Below are 23,067 nucleotides of genomic sequence, written 5' to 3' on the forward strand. Positions count from 1 at the left end.
TGGAATATGTTGGGTTTCACAATTCCGGATAATGAAGATTTCAACCTTGTATTACAAATGGTGAAGGGAGACCTTGTCATGCCGCCTTGATCTTATTGGAGAGGCGGGGTAGAAATAATAATAATTGTTGTTGTTGTTGTTGTTGTTGTCATAACTTGGAAAAGAGGTCTAGAAGACATTGCTATCTTATAATTTTTCAAAACATGGCTGTTTTGTTTTGTGTGTATTTCTAAAATGGAGGGTGGACGGGACTGGAACTCCTCCTCCTCCTCCTCCTTTTCCAGAAGCAACAACCAAAAAAGCCCCTTTTGCAACAAAAGGAGGATATTTAGGACACCCCGAGACCTTCCTCCTGCTGCCCTCTTGTCCTTGCGCAGCGGGAGCAAGCTAGGCCCCAGCGCACAGATGTGTGAGGCTGAAGGAGGCCCGGCTGGCTGAGGCCGACTGGGTAGGTTGCGACCTTTACAGAAATGGTGGCTGTACGTGTCAGACTTAATGGAGTTGACGCTCCCAGACAACAACGTGGACCGGGCCCACGGCAGGGGACCATGGACAGGGGGAGAGGAAGGAGAAGGAGAAGGGAGGTGCTCCAAGGGGGGAAACATGCTCCTCGCTCAGGAAGCCGGCAAGGGATGCTGATGGACGAAATCTCTGAGATATGGTCGGGGTTCGGAAAACGATGCACAAGTCGAGATTGCAAAACCAAACCGAACACAGGAGCCAAAGTTGTGGTCATGGTCTTCTTCCCCACTTAAGGATAATGCAAAGCACCCTGCACCTTGCACAGAATTCTTCTTGCTCTGTTGTTGTTGTTGTTGTTGGGACTCAAAGCAGCTTACAGTACAATTAAAAACATACAGAGGTGATACATTTAAAAAGAATTAAATTATTACAGCATTAAAAACAGATTGCTCGTTAAAAGAATAAAATACAGTTAAAAAGATAACAGTGTTTAAAACTGTACACTTTAAAATAATATACCATATACTGTTGATCCTCCGTTTTCGCGGGGGATATGTTCCAGACCCCTCACCATGAAAATGGAGGACCATGCATATTCAATCCTCATAGGCTTAAATGTGGTGCACCCCCTTGCCGCAGTCCAGATATGCTGCCCATGCATGCGCACCAGCTGCACATGCCATTGAAAATAGTGGAGGTTGCTCCTCTGTGGATATTCAGGGTCACGGTTCTGAGATCCGTGATTTAGGAGGGGCAACTGTAGTCTCAACTATAGGTCGACCTCATATATAAGTGGAGGACAGGTTTTGGATTTTGATATGATCCTTGGATAAGTGGAGGATAAAACTTAGGAGCATAAAGGATGTAAAGGATGAAGCGAAGGAAAACAATGCCAAAAAACCTTACAAAATTCCAGCAGACATAACCATTTGTGCTCATACTAAAGTCTGGATGGATGAGAGAGTAGAAACTCTTGTCTTTAATCCGGGGATGGATGGATAGATAGATAGATAGATGAGTTAAATACAGTACTTACATTGACCCATGGATAAGTAAACTCAAGTTCTTGGGGTCAAATTTTTAATCTAAATTTCTAGACTTATACATGAGTATATACAGTAACACCGGGTATTCTTCCCAGTGGGTTTTTCAGATGGCTGGAAACACATTTTGCAGACCATGGAAAATAATTATGGATATTGTGAAGTTGGAGGCTTTCATGGCCAGCATCCATAGCTCCTCTGAGGATGGCAGCCACAGATGCTGGCGAAATGTCAGGAACAAACTCTTGCAGAACATGGCCCCACAGCCCAAAAAAGCCACAAGAAATGAATTATGTATATTCGTTCCATTCCTCACTATATGAACTCCTGGTAAAATTCAAAGATATAGCTGTTTTAGTCTGTAAAATCATTATGTAGAGAGATCTAGTCTTTAAACAGAGGCTGGATGGCCATCTGTTTGGGTTGCTTTGATTGGGAGTTCCTGCATGGCAGAATGGGGTTGGACTGGATGGCTCTTCTTGGGGTCTCTTCCAACTCTAGGATTCTATGATAAATCCCTGCACAAACCTTTGGGATGCTGAACATTAGCATTTATGAATTGCAAAATTCTCTCTCATCTATTATTCTTCCCGATGGGGGTTCCAGATTGTGGGGATACCCGTTCTTGACCTGGGAACAAAAATTGTGAATGTTCCTATCCTTAACGCAGCAGGAGAGAACATAAGAGAGGATTTTGCACACATTTCTCCAAGTATTCGGCATTCCAAAGGTTTGTGCAAGAATTCCTCTGTGCAGAAGAACGGGCGCGCATTAAAGAAAACCCAAACACCCGCTTTCTGCTCAGAAGTTTGCTTTTCCGGATAGAAAATGCCAGTGGCATGAGAACCCAGCTATGCAAAAAGTGAAACAACTCTTCATTTCTACAAAAAGCTCTGTTCAGATTGCATTCTTTTGATCCATTTGCAAAAGCTCAAATGCCAGGAATGGACAGAGAGTTCACAATTATTTTTCCCTTTGTGGAAAATGGGTTTCTTCTTCTTCTATACGGCTGCTGCTACTTATTATTATTATTATTAGAAATCCCAAATATTCCAAAGTCCAAAAAATTCCATGTGACTGCAAACGAAACACACATGAATGTTATCTTTAGACTTGGGTCCCATCTTCATGGTATCTATCTATCTATCTATCTATCTATCTATCTATCTATCTATATTCCAAAATGCAAAATTGTGCTCATGGGTGGCTGAGATAGGGACAACTTTGCTTTCTGATGGTTCATCATCATCATCATCATCATCATCATCATCTTATATCTTCTCCATCCAAATCTAGTTATATCAATCCCATATATACATGTTTTAACTAAATCCTATCAAATTGGTCGCATCAATCATATGTAAACCTTTCGGTGCATAATTATTGCATTCAATACTCTAGCTAAATTAATAATCAAAATAACCATGATAGAAATAGTACTAATAATAATACTAGCAACACCAATAATAACACCATTAGTAGTAGCAATACCAGAATGTTGATATTCAGTGAAAGGGGGGAAAACCTCAAATAAACAATGATAAAGTAGCGTAAATTATCCATTACTGAAACCCAGCATATAACCTATAACCAGCCATGTTCCTAATCTTTCTAATCAATCCACATAAATTAACACTCAGAAAATTCTGCTGGGAATAATGATAATAATGGGGAGAATTCTGTGCAGTTTCCTCCCAATGTTTGTATTTCCTAAAATGTGGAGGCATTATTCAGCAGACAAAAAACTTGCCTGGTTTCGGTGCAACCCTCCCTCCTTTTCTCTGCTCAGAAAATGTGCAGAAAGTATTGTTTCCTGCCCATTTTCTGCAAAGAAATCAATTTTTTTAAAGGAAAAACCCCATACAATAATCCCTGCATAAAGCTTTGGGACATTTGAAAGGAATACAGGGAAAGACTGTGCAGGGATATTCATTTTCTCCTTCACTGGGGACAAAACAATTGCAAGTATTTATCCCCACATGGGAGGACAAATGAGCAAAGGATTGCAATCCCTTTGATAGAAAGCATTGTTTCCTGTGCCAGAACCCTGTTTTCTGTGCAGAAGATGGAAGTGGGGGTGTTTAGGAGGGGAAAACCCCACATATTTCCCCAAAAGTAATTCCTGAACAACTTCTTTGGGACATTCGAATACGGAAGAGAATTCTCTGGAGGAAAGTAGGAAAACAGAAACGACTAAATAAATACTATTGAATACGTAAAAGAGTCATATAGAAGAACTCAGCTGTTTGCAGAAATCAAATATAGTGGAGTGGATAACGGTTTAGAAAGATGGAGTGATATCTAGATTTACGTTCTAATATAAGGTATGGAAAGATATTGTCGTCCTTTGAGAAAACTTTGGTTGGAAAGAGAAATAATAAATTGTGATTATATATAAGGGTTCCTCTCAACCGGGAAGAAATTGTTTTCACGAATTATCTAATTATAGAAATAGATGTGTGTCTATATGTAATTGTATTGGTGTTGTTTGTTCGTAGTGTCGATATACATTGGTATTGTTGCATGTATGTGTTTTATATAATAAAATATAAATATAAAATATAACAGTAAAATAAGATAAATGATGGTGGTAAAGGCCCAATAACTCAGCCCCATTTCCCTTTCTTTCTTTCTTCCTTTCTTTCTTCCTTTCTTCCTTCCTTTCTTTCTTTCCACAGCCTACTGGACTGTTTGCGGAGTGAACGGACCGCTGGTGGTACTGGACAATGTTAAGGTATTGTGGTTTTTAATTGCAATTACTTTCTTTTCCTTTTAAATAAAGGAGGGTTGCATTTGGCCGAATGGGAGCCTGAAACCTCAGTTATGGGGACCTTAAGTTCTGTGCTCAGAATGAAGACCGCCAGCTAACTCTTCGTTTAAGCAAATGCTTTAAGACTTTGGCACATCCATCCAAGGGAAGTGCAAAGCTAGTCTGACGTTTTCCATGCATGTGTGCGTGAGGATCAAGTAAGTGAAGATTTAAACCCGAACTCATACGTAATGTTTTGGGGTCATTTCAAAGACCAGTTGGCCTTCAGTGGCCACTGCTAGACCTCTGAGTGTGGTCAAGATCAAGCTGTGGATATTGCAGAACGTGGAAAAGTTAGGTTTCCCCAAAATCCCTGGCAGATAGGGAGAGGGGCAGGGAGACATGGGGTACATCTACATTGTAGAAATAATGCAGTTTGGCACCACTTTAAGTGCGGTGGTATCCTATCGAATCCTGGGATTTGTAGGTCTTTAGCCTTCTCTGCCCCACAGTGCTGGTGCCTCACCAAACTACAAATCCCAGGTATCTGTAGGACGGAGCCATGGCCGTTAAGGTTAAACTCATTGCATTATTTCTGCAGTGGAGATGCATCCCAGATCTCTTACCCATTTCAGCTAATCTGTCACTTTTCAGTATTATGAGACTGGAAAAGATGGAACGGGTCGAAAGGGTGACCCCTAGTGGCCAAAGGGGCTCATTCCTCTGAAAAGCAGCTCCAATTTCCTACTTCTATATTTGTTGCAGGTTTGTTGTTATTGTTGTTGTTGTTGTTGTGCCTGCAAGCTGTAGGAAAAAAGATTCCACCCCAACATTGGGAAGTCTCCTTCTTTGGAGGTTTTCAACAGAGACTGGATGGCCATAGGTCACAGGGAGGGCTTTGATGGTGTATTCCTGCATGGCAGAAGGGGGCTAGACTGGATGGCCCTTGGGGTCTTCTCCAGCTGTAGGATGCTAGGAAACATACGGTGGCTAAGAAAATCAGCATGTGCTTTATAGACTATAGCAATGCCTTTGGCTGCATACACCATGAAAGGCTATAGAACGCCCTTAAAGACATGATGGGAGTGCCAAGACATCTGATAGTCCTAATGAGGAGTCTTCACTCAGTACAAGAGGCTACTGTCAGAACAGAACATGGAGAAACAGAATGGTTCCCAATTGGCAAAGAGGTCAGGCAATGCTGCATCCTCTCATCCTATCTGTTGTATGAGAACATATTGGAAGAAAAGCAGGATTGGACATAGAAGAAGGAGGAGTGAAAATGGGAAGGAATATCAACAATCTGAGATACGCAGATGACACTATGCTACTAGATGAAAACCTCACAGGCTTGGAACAGCTACTAAGGAAGATCAAGGAGGAAAGTGCAAAGGCCAGGCTTATGGTTCAACATAAAGAGAACAAAAATAATGACCCCAGAAAATTTACACAGATTCAACCTAGACAATGACGAAATAGAAATAGGAAAAGTATTTTCATACCTGGGATCAAATATTGATCATAACGGGAACCGAAGTCCAGAAATCATAAGAAGACTAATAATGGGGAGAGCAGCTAGGAGAGAACGAGAAAATCTCCTAAAATGTAAAGACATACAACTGAGAGGAAAAGTTAGAACCATACAAGCCATTGCATTCCCTGTTATTGCCATGGATGGATGTGAGAGATGGACAGTTGAGAAATGGATAGGAAGAGAATCAATTCATTGGAGATGATGTGGGGCTGGAGAAGAGTGCTGAGGATCCCATGGATGTCCAAGAAGACAAAATAATGGGTCTTGGAGCAGATCAAGCCGGAAACCTCCCTGGAAGAAGCCAAGATGATCAAAGTGAGGCTGTCATATTTTGGCCACATCATGAGACGGAAGGACTCCTTGGAAAAGACAATAATGCTGGGAAAGGTGAAACAGAAAGAGAGGAAGGCCACAGGACAGATGGATAGACTCTCTTACGGAGGTCCTGGGAATGAATTTGCAGGACCTGAAGAGAGCAGTGGAGCATAAGCAGTCTTGGAGATGTCTCAACAACAGGATCGCCATGGATCAAGATCAACTCAAGGGTGGATAACAACAACAACAACAAGGGTGCTAGGATTCTGTGTCACCTCTCAGTCTTCACTTCTCCAAACTAAAGTTGCCTAGCTCCCTCAGCTGTTTCCAATAGGACTAGGTTTCTGTGGTCACCATTCTCTGGACACATTCCAGCTGGTCAAGATCCTTCTTGGGCTTCAGAACTGGACATTGGATTCTGGTTTCTCAGGATAGCCGCATCTCACACTGCCAGCATCAAGTCCAGCACCTTCCTTGTGAATGTGCCTCTTCCTCTCGGCCCGTACTTTGAACTTTAAGCTGACGTGTTAAAGGACTGGGGTTGCAATGGGGAAAAATCTCTTGTGATCCGGCTCTTTAATTGATCTTATTAATCCCCCTCCTGCACATATCAGAATGAAAGACCCTATAGAAGCCATGCATTGTGTCGGCCAGTATCCAACAAAGCCTCGAGTGTGCTTTAATGCGCCACGGAAGAGGGCATTGTGTACATGTGTGGAATGCCTGGTTTTTAATTGGCGGCCACCCAGACCAAACTCATGGATCTGTCAACCCAGCGCCAGAAATTAGGTCCATTCTACATTCCTACTGTTTTTTCACTCCGAGCCTAAACAGATTTATTTGGAAGTAAATCCCTTTGATTTTAATGGAATTTAGTCCCATGTACACATGCTGGCATGGCATCCGCTCCATGGCATGCTGTTATGATCCCTTGTGGCAATCGGTGGAGATTAGCTATGAGAAGCTCAATGAAACTTCCATGGACAGGGGCAGTGTACCTCACCATGCCCAAGGCTCACAACAGACAAGAAAGCAATTCCGACTGCAGGCTCAACAATGCCTTTTCAGCACTTCTCAAGAGGCACTGAGCTTCTGACAGCAAAAGACGGACTACCTCACAGCTTGAAAACGTTCAGTTTTTGGACTCTGGGAACCCAGCACCCAGCAAGTGTGCCTTTCACAGAATCATAGAGACACCCAAGGGCCATCCAGCGCAAACCCATTCTGCCATGCGGGAACACACACTCAAAGCACCTCCGATAGATGGTCATCCAGCCTCTGTTTAAAAACCTCCAAAAAAAGGAGACTCCACTCTCCAAGGAAGTGTGTTCCTCTGTCAAACAGCTCTTACTGTCAAGAAATTCCTCCTAATGTTGAGCTGGAATCTCTTTTCCAGGAGCTTGCATCCATTGCTCCATTGGGTCCTAGTCTCTGGAGCAGCAGGGGGGAAGGGGAGATCCTGCAATAAGCCCTTGCCCACAGTAACCCACCTGAGTGAGTCTCTCCATCTGGTTTGTGGTCTTCCTCTCTTTCTCCTACCTTCTACCTTTCCTAGCATTATTGCTTTTTCTGGTGATTCGTTCCTTCTCATGATGTGGCCAAAGTATGATAGCCTCAGCTTGACCATCTCTGTTTCCAAGGAGAGCCCTGATTCAAGGACCCATTTGTTTGTCTTCTTGGCTCTCCATGGGATCATCCGAAGGACTCTTCTCCAGCCCCACATTTCAAAGGAGTTGGTTTTCTTTCTGTCTGCTTCCTTCACTGTCCACCTTTGCCATCCGTACCTGGGGATGATGGAGAATACAGTGGCCTGGACCATTCTGACTCTAGTGCTCAGCTGTATGTCTTTGTTCTTCAGTATCTTTTTCCAGTTCTTTCATAGCTGTCCTTCCCATTCTTACTCTTCTTCTTATTTCTTGACTGCAGTCTCCATTCTGGTCAGTATTTTCTTTTGGATGTGGGAATTCTTTAACTATTTCCATTTCCTCGTTGTCTAGATTGAATTTGTGTACAATGGGCCCCCGCGTAAGGGGAAATCCGTGTGTGCTAGAGCCCCATTAGAAGTAATGGGGATCTTGCCTGCACCTCTCTGCAGCGCAGCGGCACACACACGCCATGGGCATGCGCGTCATTACTTCTTCTGGGGTGCGCAAGGGGCCTTTCTGGCAGCGTATGCTGAAAGCTGCGTATGCCACGCCCGCGTAAAACATGGGCGCACTGTGTATCTTCTGTGGTCACTATTTTTGTTTTCTTGATGTTCAGCATCAGACCTGCCTTTGCACTTTCATCTTTGGCCTTCCTTATGAACTGTTCCAGTTCCTGAATGCCTTCTGCTAATATTATGGTGTCATTGTCCACATATCTTTAGGTGTTTATGTTGCTTCCTCCTATCTTTGTTCCTCCTTTTTCTGATTCTAATTCTGCTTTTCTTATGATGCTTTCAGCATATAAATTGAACATGGAAGGTGACAGGATGCAGCCTTGCCTGACCCCTTTTGCTCATTGGGAACTATTCTGTTTCCCCAAATTCTGTCCTGGCCTCTTGTCCTTGGGACAGATTCCCCATCAGGAGTATATCAGATGGAGTGGCCCTCCAGGACTTTTAGGGCATTCCATAGCTTTACATGATCTATATAATCAAATGCTTTGCTGTAATCTATGAAACACATGCTGATACATGAGTTCCATGTAGCTAAAGTGAAAATTTGGTAAAATGTGATGTTTTTAAAGATTTTTTTTAAAAAGAATATTTTTTAAAAAAATATGTATTTTTTAAAAAATTGAAATTTGAAGTATAACAAAACCTTTTAAAAACGAGGCCTCTCCTTTCACCTCTCTCTGTGGGGCTGTACAGACCACTGCTACGGAGTGGACTGCATCCGCCTTTATCCATGCTGGATCGGGGCTGCGGCAACCGCATGCCATGGGCCCGATTTCTACTTTCTGCAGCGGAAAAAGGAACTGCAAAAAGTGGCTTCTTTTAGTGCCCTGGAAAGGGTGCCATAGCCGCCAGTGCATGGCTTTCGATGCTCCTTTGGTGCTATGTCATGTAGACACAGAACCAGAGGGGCACCGTGATGCTGTGCGCCATGTGGAGTGGCGTGTGGCATCACGCTGGCCTGGGGGCAGAGTCAAGGCATGCATCATGTGGACGCCACACCACCATTCCACCCCCAGGCCAGCCTCAATGGCCAGTCTGTGAAACCCCTGAGTCTCCCACTCACCCCATCTCTACAGGATTTTAAAGGGACGCAGTCGAAGCCACAGTCCGTTTCTTCCGAAAGGCAGATGCTTGGGAAGCAGTGGGGTCACCCCCTCTTAGGCAGACAACAACAAAAGAGAGTTTAATTAAGGTGAAATTAACAGGTTTTTAAATCAGGAATGCTTCAGCCACAAGGAAGCAAATGAAACAGTCTGAACCTGCAAACACTCAGTGTTTAACAAAAGGCACAAGAGCCCTTAAAAGCCACAACAATGCTTGACACACGGCAGGAGCTGTAGTTGCATTTCATACTTATCCGTTGTGAACTACTACAATCTTTTTAGGGGGGACTTTGGGAAAAGTTATGACAATATGGCCCTCCTGGTGGTTTTCTTACTGTGGCTTGGCTATTGTATGCTATTTTACTTCATTTTATCTTTGTCTTGCAGTTTGCCCAGTATGCTGAGATTGTCAACTTCACTCTCCCAAATGGTACGGAGCGAAGTGGGCAGGTGCTGGAAGTGGCCGGCTCCAAAGCGATTGTCCAGGTGGGTCAAGAGTTTGAATTTTGGAACATTTCCACAACAGCTAGAAACTGGTTGCCACTGGTACACCTCTTTTAATCTGCAACAATCTACAAATAGCAAGACTGGTAGAATTCCCATTTGACAAGTGAGGAATGCAGAGCTTGGAAGTAACATTGCAGGCAATGGGATTAATTGCAATGAATTCCCTTTTGCAATAACTAAGGTCTAATTAAGTTGCATTATGGTCATAACGTTGCAAGTAGTAACAACACTTCTTTTGTGGTGTAATGATAAATGTTTAAGTACAATAACTTCCAGAATCCACAGTGATCCCTTTATTGGACCAACCAAAATACACAAAAAACATGCTGCAAGCTTTCAAAGCTCCACTGGCATCTTTATCAGGCTATCAAGCTGGGTTTTCTATTTGCTGTTTTCTTTTTAATGGCTAACAATAACAGTAACATCAATAACTGATGGACTGACTAATTGATTGATTGATTGATTGATTTCCTGCCTCTCCTCAAGGCTCGAGGCAGGCTACAGCATGTTAAAACAATTAAAAAGAGATAAACCCACAGTTAAAATGCAATGCTATAAAAACATTAAAATACAGTCATAAAAGTTCATATACAGATGAAAAAGCCATGATTTAAAAACAACTCATACCTATAAATCAAATATAAAATTATAAAACAGTCTCAAAGTCCAGTTCCAAATCCCAGGATTCTGTCGGATGGAGCCATGGTAGTTTAAGTGTTGTCAAACTGCATTATTTCTCCAGTGCAGATGTGCCCCTGCTAAATCTTGAACTAAACATCAATGCTTTACATCGAACACAAGTGACCTTGATTACATGACATTTATTATATTCATTACATTTAATATCCCGTCTTTTTCTCAGCGCAGGGATCCAAGGCAGCACGCAACTTATCATTTTTGCATTAATTTTCGTATTAACTTTTTTTAAAAGTTGTACGTGTTTTTTAAAACTCGTAATTCAAAATTTAAAGCATAATTAAATCAGACCTCTATTTTTAAAAAACACAAAACGGTTAAATGCAAGTTAAAAATGCAAGTAAAAACCAGTTTTAGAAAGCATACATAAAACAATGAAATCAAAGCGTGGCATCCCTCCCCCCATTAAAAGCTCCATCTGCTGCAAGATATTAAAAACCAAATCCCTCCTTAGACAAACAAATAATAATAAATGTGTACAAGCCACTGCAAAATATATTGGATTATAAAAAGGAATAGATAGTCAGAATGTACTGTTGCTGCAAAAATCCATCCCCTCTTCCAGCTTCTATTGGGGCTTGCAGCTAAATTCAGAGGGAACAAGGGCATCCAAGAGGGTTTGCAGGTGAGGTCACAGAGATACTGCTTATCAAAAGGTCCTAGCATTTCAAGTTTCAACCCTGCAAGCTCTGCTTTCTCTAAACCACTGTTCTTGAGTACAGTGCCCATTTACCCTTAGGGCATTTTGTTGTTGTTGTTGTTGCTGCCTTTTGAGTTGACATCAACTCATGGCAACCCTTTGGATGAAACATCTCCAAGACCCCATTGCTCTGCTTAGGTCTTACAGATTCAAGCCTGTGGTCTCCACTACTGAGTCCATCCATCTGGCATGTGGTCTTCCTCTCTTTCTATTACCCTCTTCCCCAGCATCACTGTCTTTTCTAATGAGTCCTGCTTTCTCATGATGTGGCCGAAGTATGACAGCCTCAGTTTAGGCCTCATTCTCACCACCTTTTAGATCGGATCTCAATTCGATTTGAATCGGTTCAAACGACCCTGGTTCCCGCTTAAATCAATTTGCTGAAGCGATTTGGTGAGGGGGGCCATGCACCAGACCCATTTAACACGTGTCTTTTTGACGCTGATTTTTTCCGGGTCTTTTTCATGTAAGCGATTCAATGCAAGTGTGAACCAGAAGTGGATCAAAATCAATTCAAATTTGCTCTTCAGACGGGTGGAGCCAAATCATTTTGAATCGATTCATTCATGAATGCAAACCACAAGTGGGTTATTTTGGTGCCAGAAAATGCGATCGGGGCAAATGCAGTGTAAACCATGATTCAATGTTGAATTGATCCATTGATTCAGATCGCACACCGATTTATCTGTAAGTGAGTATGGTGTCTTAGTCATCTTGGCTTCCAGGGAGAGCATAGACTACTCCTTCTTTCTCCTTTGCTTAAAAGCAGCCAGGACAATCCTGGTCATACTTCCATAGCAGAGTTGGACCTGGTACAGGAAAAGAGATTCCACCTAAACATTAGGAAGAACTGCGTGATGAAGAGCTGTTCAACAATGGAAGACACTCCGTCGGATGGTGGTGGGGTCTCCTTCTTTGGAGGTTTTCATACAGAGGCTGGATGGCCATCTTTCCAGGATGCTTTGATGGTGTATTCCTGCATGGCAGAAGGGGTTTGGACTGCATGGCCCTTGAGGTCTCTTCCAACGCTATGATTCTATGGTTCTATGGTAGTTCCTCAACTGTTATTGGCCACTGGGGGGAAAGCAAAGCTTCTGTTGCCACCTCCTGTAAGACTTAGCAGTCTGTGCCAATATAAGGTTAGGTCTCTGCTTGGGTCTTCTGCAAGGAAAGAATTGGGGAAAAATTGACATTTGCATCTCTGCTGCTCAGACATACATCCCACTGAACTTGTGCAAGTCATACTCTTTTGGGCTGCATCTGCATCGCAGAAATGATGCAGTTCGACACTGCTTTAACTGCCATGTCTCAATGCTATGGAATTCTAGGATTTGTAGTTTTGTGAGACATTTAGCCTTCTCTGTCAGAGAGCTCTGGGATCACAGCAAACTACAAATCACAAGTTTATTATATTATTATTTATTATATTTATTTGTATCCCCTCAAAATTGGGACTCAAAGTGACTTACAGTTTAAAAGCACAGTATTATATTTTAAAAGACTTACAAAAGTGACCATTAAAATAGAATTAAACTATTCACGGGGCCGACATGAGTTGAAGTCGACCCGAGGGCAGCTAACAGCAATTACAATATTAAATTGTATATAGAATTATAAAATAGAATCACGCTATTACAATATTAAATTGTAAATAGGTTTCGATAGGATGGAGCTGTGGCAGTTAAAGCGGTGTCAAACTGCATTATTTCTGCAGTCCAGATGCAGCCTGAGCCTCAGAGGAAGGCAAAGGCAAATCCCCTCTGAACAAATCCTGCCCAGAAAACCCCATAATAGGGTTGCAATAGGGTTGCCATAAGCCAGAGGGGACTTAACGGCACACAACTACAACAGCCATGTTTAGTGTGGTTTATTCCCAGGGAAGAGTGGATTGGGCGGCCACCTTCCTTTCTTGCCTCTCCCAAATGCAGCTCAGTTGTTGGTACAGAGGAAGGCAGTTAATCTTTAATCTTCCCAAGCGCAGGGTCAGCGTTGAGTCACCAGGGCAGATTTATAAGCTGGCAGCATCTCACTAAATGCACGTACCTGAAACTACAGCAGCCATAAATTTATAATGGGCAAGTGCGCCAGTGAGAAAGATACTGACATTAGACTTGGCAAAGCAAATCAGAGCCGGCCTGGCATCAGCTAAGACCTCAGGAAGCCAGATTGTTCATTCCCATGGATTGAACAGCTCAAGCACAAGTCCAAAAGAGCAAAAGGAGAGGATGTTTCTCTATACACTAGATTACGGGAGGGGAGGTGGCATTGCAGGTAGGTTACTCCAGGTCTGGTGTACATGACCACCAGACAAAACAGAGGCTGGCATCCTGTTCATGACTTATTATGTTTCCCTTGCAGATGTGGAAATACATTTTGGTCCAGTGCAGGAGCCTCTTTTTCTGTTGACAGCTGTGGATGCAGAAGTACTCATGGAGTGCCATTGTCCACTGCGTGTGCACATGTATATTAATGCGTTCTGTATACATGTGTGCATTGTACCATGTATTAATCATAGAATCCTAAAGTTGGAAGAATCATAGAATTGGAAGAGACCACAAGGGTCATCCAGTCCAACCCCATTCTGCCATGCAGGAACTCACAATCAAAGCACCTCTGACAGGGGACCATCCAGCCTCTGTTTAAAAACCTCTAAGGAAGGAGACTCCACCACTCTCCAAAGGAGTGAGTTCTACTCTTGAACAGCTCTTACTGTCAGGTTCTTCCTAATGTTGAGCAGGAATCTCTTTTTCTATAGCTTGCATCCATTGCTCCATTGTGTCCTATTCTCTGGAGCAGTAGAAAACAAGCTTGCTCCATCCTCCAAATACTTAAAAAAGGATATCCAGCTCCCCATACCCAGCTCCCTAAGTCTCTCTTCATAAGGCATGGTTTCTAGAGCCTTTTGGTGGCCCTTCTCTGGACACGCTCCAGTTTCTCAACATCCTTTTTTAATTGCTGTGCCCAGAACTGGACACAGTATTATTCCAGGTGAGGCCTAACCAAAGCAGAATAGAGTGGCACTATTACTTCCCTTGATCTAGACACTTTGGGAAGAGACCCCAAAGGCCATCCAGTCCCCCAGCTGCTATGCAGGAACACAGAATCAAAGCTCTCCCTGGGACAGATGGCCATCCAGCCTCTGTTTAAAGATGTCCAAAGAAGGAGACTCCACCATCCTCCAAGGCAGTATGTTCCACTGTCAAACAGCTCTTACCTTCAGGAAGTTCTTCCTAAAGTTTAAGTGAAATTTCTTTTCCTGTAGTTTTAATCTACTGGTCTGTTAATCTCTGGAGCAGCAGAAAACACCCTAAACATATTTAAGTTTTGCAAGTTGTTTATATTGCAACTATTGCCATTACATTGGATGATATATGGGAATTATGATTCATGAATAACATGGGTAGAAAAAACATTACAGTCTCCTCTCCCAACTTTCAAGGGATCTGTTCCGGACCCCCTCCCCTATGCCCGAAAATGGCAACTGGCACATATGCAAGTCCCATAAAGAATAAAGGTGTACATGTCCATGGCATGCCTGTGGGCTGCACACAAGTGCGCGTGCCCATTTTAAAGTTAGTAGCTCGTCCCTCCCATAAAAAGCAAGGCCGCAGACTCCAAGTCCACACATAGGGAGGGATGACTGTAGTCAGAGGTCTGTATGGATGAGATGAGAGGATCTCAATGAGGGTGAGGGGGACACCATGAACACACACACTAGTCATCAGAAATGTTTGTGAACTTTCCGTGAGCTCCCACCAGCCTCATTTATGCAGTTGAAGAGGACAGATAGTGGGCTCTCTCAAAGGGCAGAGCCTGCTCTCTGAGCACTTTGGACCCAGAGTTTGGGCCATGCCATCAGGGCAAGCAGTTGGGGATTCTGGGAGGTGCAGTCAACCCAAGTCACTTCACTCATGTCTAATGGGCCCTGGGCACAGGTGCCAGGCTTGCAACGACAACCTTCTCCTCGAAATAGTGCCTATTTGGAGGAGGAGAGGCCAGCAGGTGCCCAGGATGCATCCTTGCCTATGAATGAGGCCTGACCTTTCGTAGCCAAGGTGGCTGTCCTCCAGAATCATCCGGGATGCCCACTTTCTCAGCCTGCCTGCATGGCTGGGAGCAATCTGGAGTCCTCCTCCTCCGCTTTGTCCTCCTCTTGAGCTGACCCATGGGTGGCCTCTGCTGGCCAGTGGCCGAACCCCACTCTCCTAATGCCCCGGAGACCTCTGTGGCACCCTCCTAATCCTATTAGGGAGTCAGCAGCCCTCTCTGGCCTTGGGAGCAGAAGAAACTGCTTAGGAGGTGGAGGGAACCTGACTGATGCTGTGAGCCATGGCCAGGGCTGGGCTGGGGGCTCAATCCTGCACCCCCCATCCACCCCACAGCTTGGGGGGCCAACAGCTGGCAGATGTGTGAACCTGCCTTGGCTGCCGGGGCTATTGGGATCTCATTAAAGCACCGATCCAGAGGTCAAGACCTTCAAAGGGTGTCAACTATTATTCCGATCAAAGAGCAAGGAGGGGAAGAGGCTGGAGTGAGGGGGCGTCCCCAGAGTGTGGAAGGATGGAGTGATGATTTGCACTTATGGGATTTGCACTCCTGGGTTTCTCGTTTTAAACACTTGCTCACTGGCCACAGGGCCCGAGTTTGCCTTGGAGAGGTGATGCGGGGCTCTTCCTTTGCCCACTATTGCTGCCCAAAGTTGGAAAAAGAGCTTGGGAATGTTCCTTCTTTTGGGATGACGACTCCTAGAATCTCTTTGGCTAAGGGATTTGGAGAGTTGTAGGGCAAAAAAAAGGAACTTTCCTCAAGCTCTGTTGGGAAACGGTTGCACTGGTCCACAATCTCATAGGCCTAGCATTAGCCAGATGCACACATGAATTACCTGGGGTCAATGGACCTGGCATTTTAGTAAATACAGAGGTCCTGGAACCAAACCCCAGCAAAACAATATTATTTTTGTGGAGCCACCTCATTTTGAATTGGATGAGCTATGCTTTTTAAAAGTTTATGAGTTTGCACCTAACATATTGACAAGTGCTGTATCACCTAATATATGCTGATTTGTACTTACATTGTTGAGTTTTGAAAAATACAGGTGCAACCATGTTTTGACCATAAGGGAAACGGCAAAATCTGTCTTGTGGTAATAATGGCTGTTTGAAGCCAACCAGAAGATTACTTCCTGCTCCCCCAAAAAATTATATTTGTGCAAAATCTTCTGTATTTCAAAAGTTTCCACAGAGAATTTTGTCTTTTTTGCATCAGCCCAACTGTTGAATCTTGAGGCTTGAACCTATAGCATAAAGATCCCAGATCGGAGCAAAGGTGAGCCTTTGCTTTTTCATCTGAATGGTGAACCTCCTCCAAAGTGCAAATCACATGAGCAGAGAAAGAGGGAGCATCTCCTTCCCATTCCCTCCCCATTTGAACCTGCCTGGCCTCATTTGCCGCTAATCCGCCCTAATTGCCAGTAATTGACCTTCTCCCCCTCCTTTATTTTTTTGCAGGTGTTTGAAGGGACATCTGGGATCGATGCTCAGAAGACCTCTTGTGAGTTCACGGGGGACATTCTCCGCACACCTGTTTCGGAGGATATGCTGGGTACGTCCCATTAGGCAAAGAGATGGAGGGGGAGCAAATGCGTCTTGATGGTCTTCTTTTCTTGGTCCAGCTGGAAAGGGGCAAAAAGGGGACTCATTGGGAGAGAAAGAGACAGTTTTCACAAAAGAAGCCAAAAGCAGAAAGTTCAAAGGCCTGCCAGAGATCAGAATGGAGCTCTTTGGCTTGCGTATTCATGGGACAGTGAATCTGCCTCAAGGTTTTAGTAAAAGTGACTACCAAACATGGCTTCAGAATGTCCAGAGAGTCTACATCTCAGCCAGAGAGAAAGATCCATCCACTACTTAATGGCGATGGTGCAGGTGCTCACAAGTCTGAGATGCCACCTTTGGGCTCCGTTGGGGCTTTTGTACAAGTTCATAGAATCTTAGGGTTGGAAGGGAGCCCCAAGGTCCATCCAGGAGGACACAATCCAAGCCCTCCCTGCGACAGATGGCCATCCAGACTCTGTTTAAAAACAGCCTCCAAAGAAGGAGATTCCACCACAATCACAAATGTGTAACTCCAGGTTCCACACTGGTAACTGCCATAGAGGATTCCAGCCAAAAAGTCTTTTTGCCCAGTTCAGCAAGTCCATCCACTGCTTTGTGTCATGTACTACAGTAGATGTATTCTGTCCACCTTGGAGACACAGGAATATAGGATCTCCCTTACTTTGGGGATCCACCTAGCCTAGGTGTCCAACTTGGACATAATACCTTATTACTCTCCTTTTAAAACTGGTTCAAGCCTCCCAGGCTGGAGTTGAGATGCGAGATGAAGGCGGAGATTGTCACACACTAAAACACCGCCAGCCGACATCAGCCCGGGTCCAAGCCGGGTCCCAGCCGCACTCCGCCAGCACTTTCTAGGAGCCCAAAAGCTTTCCGACTTCTGAAAAGTGCGGGCAGAGTGCAGCTGAGACCCAGGCTGATGGCGGCCGGTGATATACTGGTGATTTAGCATGTGATGATCTCCGCCTTCATCCCATGTCTTGGCTCCAGTCCAGTAGGCCATGGAATCATAGAGTTGGATGAGACCTCAAGGGTCATCCAGTCCAACCTGATTCTGCCATGCAGGAAGAGTCCATCAAAACCTGTGACTGATGGTCATCCAGCCGCTATTTAAAAATCTTCAAAGAGAATCCAATACTCTCCGAAGCAGCAGTGTCTTCTACTGCTGAACAGCTCTAACTCCTGATGTTTCAGTGGAATCTCTTTTCCTGGAGATTGCATCCATTGCTCCATGTCTTGCTCCATCCTCCATAGGCCATCCCTTCCAATATTTAAACATGGATATCCTGTCCTATCTTCACCTTCTCTTCCCCAGGCTAAACCTACCCATCTTCCTAAGCTGCTTTTCATTGGACTTGGTGGTTTCCAGACCTTTCACAATTTTGGTCACCCTCCTCTGGACACACTACAGTTTGTCATCATCCTTCTTGAATTTTGCTCCATCCTCTGGAGATCTTGAATTTGACTGCTCTGTTCAAGAGTCTCACCAAACTGCCAATCCCAGAATTCCACAGGATGGAGACATGGCAGTTAAAGTGGTGTCAAACCACATCATTTTGACAGTGTAGATGCACCCTAAGTTGCTGTTCATCAAGACTAGGCCTTGTTTTTGTGCAGGTGCTTTGATTTAGCAAAGGTCGCCTCTCTCTCTCTCTCTCTCTCTCTCTTTCACTCTCCCTCTCTCCTTTCCCCTCCTTCTTTTTGTGCTTCAGTGATGTGTGTCTAAGACAAATAGAAGGCGTCGTGGTGAATACCAAGGTTACTGGCCTTTCATGGTCCGTGGTTCCTTCTTCCCATTTCCATCTCAGCATTGATCTTCATTTGCTGTGACAACGACAATGCTTTTCTGCTGTCCCTCTTAAAGGACCGGAAGAAAGTCGCCTATCGGGGGCCTTTGCCAGGGAGGGGGCAGGCGGGCGGAGGGCGAGTGCAGCGGTATTGATTTGCTCCTGGTAGTAGTGGCTGATAACCAATCTATAAGGAAAGAGGCTGGGTGGAGAGAAGGAGGCTCAAGAGATGAGGTGGCTCTTTACTTGGAAAGGTCAAGCTGGCCACCCAAGGAAAAGGCTCAGCATGAGGGGACCTTGTGCTATGTAGAGCTTGGGATCACCTTGGAGCTTGGGAAAGTTACTATTTTTGGATGACAGCAACTCTCAGAATCCTCTCCAGCATGGTCATTGGTCACTGGTTTGGATTTGCTGTTGTATGCTTTCAAGTCGTCTCGGACTTATGGCGAACTTAAAGAGAATCTGTAATGGAGTTTGCTTGGAAAGTTTATAAAGGACATGCTTATCAATTTGCAGATGACTCCAGATTAGGAGGAGCAGCTAATACCCCAGAAGACAGGATCAGCATTCAAGATGACCTTAATAGATTAGAAAGCTAGCCAAAAACTAACAAAATGAATTCAAATTTGTGTAGGTTCTCTGTGGTCATTATTTTTGTTTTCTCTATGTTCAACAATAGGCCTGCCTTTGCACTTTCTTCCTTGGTCTTTAGTAGTTGTCCTCCAAAAATGAAGAATCCACAACCCTCTGAGGCAATCCAGTCCACTGACAAACAGCTCTTTCGGGGGAAAAAAGAAAACTTCATCCTAATGTGGAGCTGGAATCTCTTTTCCTGTAGCTTTAATCCATTGCTCCATTGTGTCCTATTCTCTGGAGCAGCAGAAAACAAGTTTGCTCCCTCCTCAATATGACATCCTTTGAAATATTAAAGCAGAACAGTCATATCACCTCTGAACCTTCTCTTCCCCAGGCTAAGCATCCGCAGCTCCATCAGTTGTTCCTGATAATAAGGCATGGTTTCTCAGCATCTGAAGCAGAACTGGGGGGTTGTTTCTCAGCATCTGGACTTAGAACTGAAAAATCACTTATCAGAAGCCAACCTGGAGAAAGATCAAGGAAGAAAATGCAAATGGATGGAAGGATACTGATGCTTATAAATTAAGGAAATTACAACTTATATTGTGACAATGATATAATGTTATAGTGATATAGGATAAGATTAGAGATAATAGGATTTTAATATGTTCTACGAGTGATTGAGATAAAGAAGAACAATTATATTGTGTAACATATAGAGTCACTCCTCCCAAATCACAGGGAATCTGGACACACACAACCTGAAAATGGTGACTCATAAATGCAAGCACCACTGAAAATGATGGCGTGCGCCAGGGAGTGCATGCAGGGGGCGCCTAGGGGCCCACCGCCATTTTAAGTCCCTCCGTTTTCTCCTCACACATAAGCGAGGTTCGGATTCCAAGTCCACACATACAGAGGGACAACTGTATTGTTAATTTTTTAAATTATGGATTTAGTTTACAAAAATTTTAAACCAAAAACCAAATGCTTAACCAATCCAAGCTCTTGCTCTCCAAAGCTGTTTGGCCAAATAGACCTGCAGATCATGCACAGGGCATAAGGAAGAGATGGCCAGACATACATGGACATGGACACATGCAATTCTTCTGTATTACTGGACGCAATAATAATAATAATAATAGTTTTTATTTTTACCCCGCCTTTCCAATTGCATGATCAAGGCGGCTTACAAAACAAAGAATAATAAAACACAGCTAAAAGCATCACAATATAAAAGTCTAAAAACATCATTACAAGGGGTATGAACGGGAATCTATACAAATCGCAATTCACTAGGCGCAAGAAAAGGACAATGTATTGCACTAGTCCGGGGTCAAAAAACAAAGAACAAGGAGCAGAGAAAAAACACTATTGCCTAAAGTGAAAAAGCCAGCTGGAATAGGTGCGTTTTTAATTGTTTCTTGAAAGAAACTAAAGATGCAGAGGAACGGAGCTCTACAGGGAGCTTATTCCACAATGAGGGGGTGATGATAGTAAAAGCCCTCTGTGAGGTCCTTACCAGATGGGATTTAAGGACCTCCAACAAATTTGTCCCAGATGTTCTGAGTGTGCGGGGCGGATTATATGGGGAGAGACGGTCCTCCAAGTACCCTGGGCCCAAGCCATTTAGGGCTTTATAGGTCAAAACCAACACCTTGTATTGAGCTCGGAAGCGAATAGGCAGCCAGTGAAGGTCTTTTAAAATAGGTGTTATATGGTCCGACCTGGAGCTACCAGCGACCAATCTGGCTGCCATGTTCTGCACCAATTGCAGCTTCCGAGTTTGGTACAAGGGTTGCCCCATGTAGAGCGCGTTGCAGAAATCCAATCGAGAGGTTACCAAAGCATGTACAACAGATTCTAGGTCCTTTCGGTCCAGGTAGGGACGCAGCTGGCGTATCAGCCGAAGCTGATAACAAGCACTCCTGACCGTCGCATTCACCTGAGAAGTCAGCTGGAGCGACGAGTCAAGGAGCACTCCCAAGCTGCGCACCGAGTCCTTTAAGGGGAGCGTGACCCCGTTCAGGACCGGATGACAGATCTCACCACCCGGAACTGGGGAACCTATCACCAGTACTTCCGTTTTCCCTGGATTCACACTGAGTTTGTTCTCCCTCATCCAGCCCATTACCGACGCCAAGCAGGCATCTAGAGGAGAGATGCCATCCTTAGTTACTGCATCAGTCGGAGACACAGAGAAAATTATTTGGGTGTCATCAGCGTACTGATAACACCGCGCCCCGTGTCTCCGGATGATCTCTCCCAGCGGTTTCATGTAGATGTTAAAAAGCATAGGGGACAAAATCACTCCCTGAGGGACACCAGATGTAAGGGCCCTCTTATCGGAGCAACAGTCCCCCAGCTCCACCATCTGGAATCTACCCGAGAGGTAGGACTGGAACCACTGCAAAGCAGTGCCCCTGATACCCAACTCCCCCAGGCGTTCCAGAAGGATACCATGGTCAATGGTATCGAAAGCCGCTGAGATGTCCAAAAGCACTAACAGGGACACGCTTCCCCTGTCCATACCCAGACGGAGATAATCAACTAAGGCGACCATGGCAGTCTCAACTCCATAGCCCGCCCGGAAGCCGGTTTGAAATGGGTCCAGAAAATCGGTGTCATCCAAGATCGATTGAAGCTGGAAGGCGACTGCTCTCTCGATCACCTTCCCCAAAAAAGGTAGCAGCGAGATGGGCCGATAGTTGTTATGAATCAGGGGGTCTAAGGAGGGTTTCTTGAGCAAGGGTTTAACCACTGCCACTTTCAATTTAGATGGAAACTGACCCTCTCTTAGAGATGTATTGACGATGCGGTGCAACATAGTCAACACCACATCTCCCCCCTGAGCTGCCAACCATGAGGGACAGGGATCAAGAGAGCACATCGTCCTCCTAACGCTTCGAAGGACCTTGTCCACTTCATCGGTACTAACAAACTCAAAGTGATCCAGTATAACTGGGGCCAATTACCAATGGCAATCGTTGAGACACAAACACCTAGCAAAATTAAAACTATACCTTTAAATTACCATATTTTACTGCACAGCCTAAAATGCATTTATATGTACGTGGTTTCATGTGGTTAAAGTGAATATTCGGTAAGGTGTGATTTTTTAAAGAAAAAATTGAAAGAATAATTAAAAAATAAATAAAACCTTCAATTTAACCTATGTTGGTTAAATCACAAAGCTGTAGAAAAAATACAGAAGGATGTTAAGGAAAAAGCAGCATGGGATATACAGTGAAAGAAATAAAACATGTATGTGAGAGTCAGGATGACTGAGCAGAAGCAATTAGAAGCCACACAGGTGTAAAAGGTAATGCAATTAACAAGTCCTAAATGCCAAGGACAGAAATGCAAAGTGGATAATTGAACACACCTGAGAATTGTTAAGTGGACAAGGCGAAATGATGAAATCATTAATTATGGGTTGAACCAAGAGAACCAATGAGAGTGGTTGTACACGCCCACTGGGTGGAAACTGACAAGAGTGGGTGGTGTTTTCCAATGGCTATATTAATTGCTATGATTCCCAATGTATTTTGTGGGTAGTAGTAAGGAGTATTGTTGGAGTTGTTTTGGAGCTGTATATAGTAGAATAAAGTAGATCTTTGATATAAGACTACTGAGTTGTCTGGTGTCTTGAGTGAAGATACAAGAGCCAGCTGGATCCTGAAGAAGTGGGAAGACTTCTGTGGAAGCAAGAGTGAGAAGGCTTGGAGAGTTTGTCAGGGTCTTCAGCCTATTCTCTGTAACTCTGCTGCTTTGGAGCAAAGCTTTAACCACTGGCCAAAACTGGTCAGCGCCGGTGCGTAA

General features: G+C 44.1%; 1 protein-coding gene across 1 annotated transcript in view; it reads left to right on the forward strand.

Moving 5' to 3' along the window:
• The window catches only part of LOC149313314 (V-type proton ATPase subunit B, kidney isoform), a 60,036-nt gene that overhangs the window by 18,887 nt on the left and 18,082 nt on the right, over nucleotides 1–23,067 (forward strand). The window contains exons 2-4 of the mRNA XM_089527156.1: nucleotides 4,184–4,239; nucleotides 9,755–9,853; nucleotides 16,778–16,871. Coding sequence (XP_089383282.1) covers nucleotides 4,184–4,239; nucleotides 9,755–9,853; nucleotides 16,778–16,871 — 249 coding nt within the window. The remainder of the gene's footprint in view (nucleotides 1–4,183; nucleotides 4,240–9,754; nucleotides 9,854–16,777; nucleotides 16,872–23,067) is intronic.

Source organism: Sceloporus occidentalis, unplaced genomic scaffold (assembly GCF_023333645.1).
Source record: "Sceloporus occidentalis isolate IW3139 unplaced genomic scaffold, rSceOcc1.0.p SCAF_5, whole genome shotgun sequence".
NCBI lineage: Eukaryota > Metazoa > Chordata > Lepidosauria > Squamata > Phrynosomatidae > Sceloporus > Sceloporus occidentalis.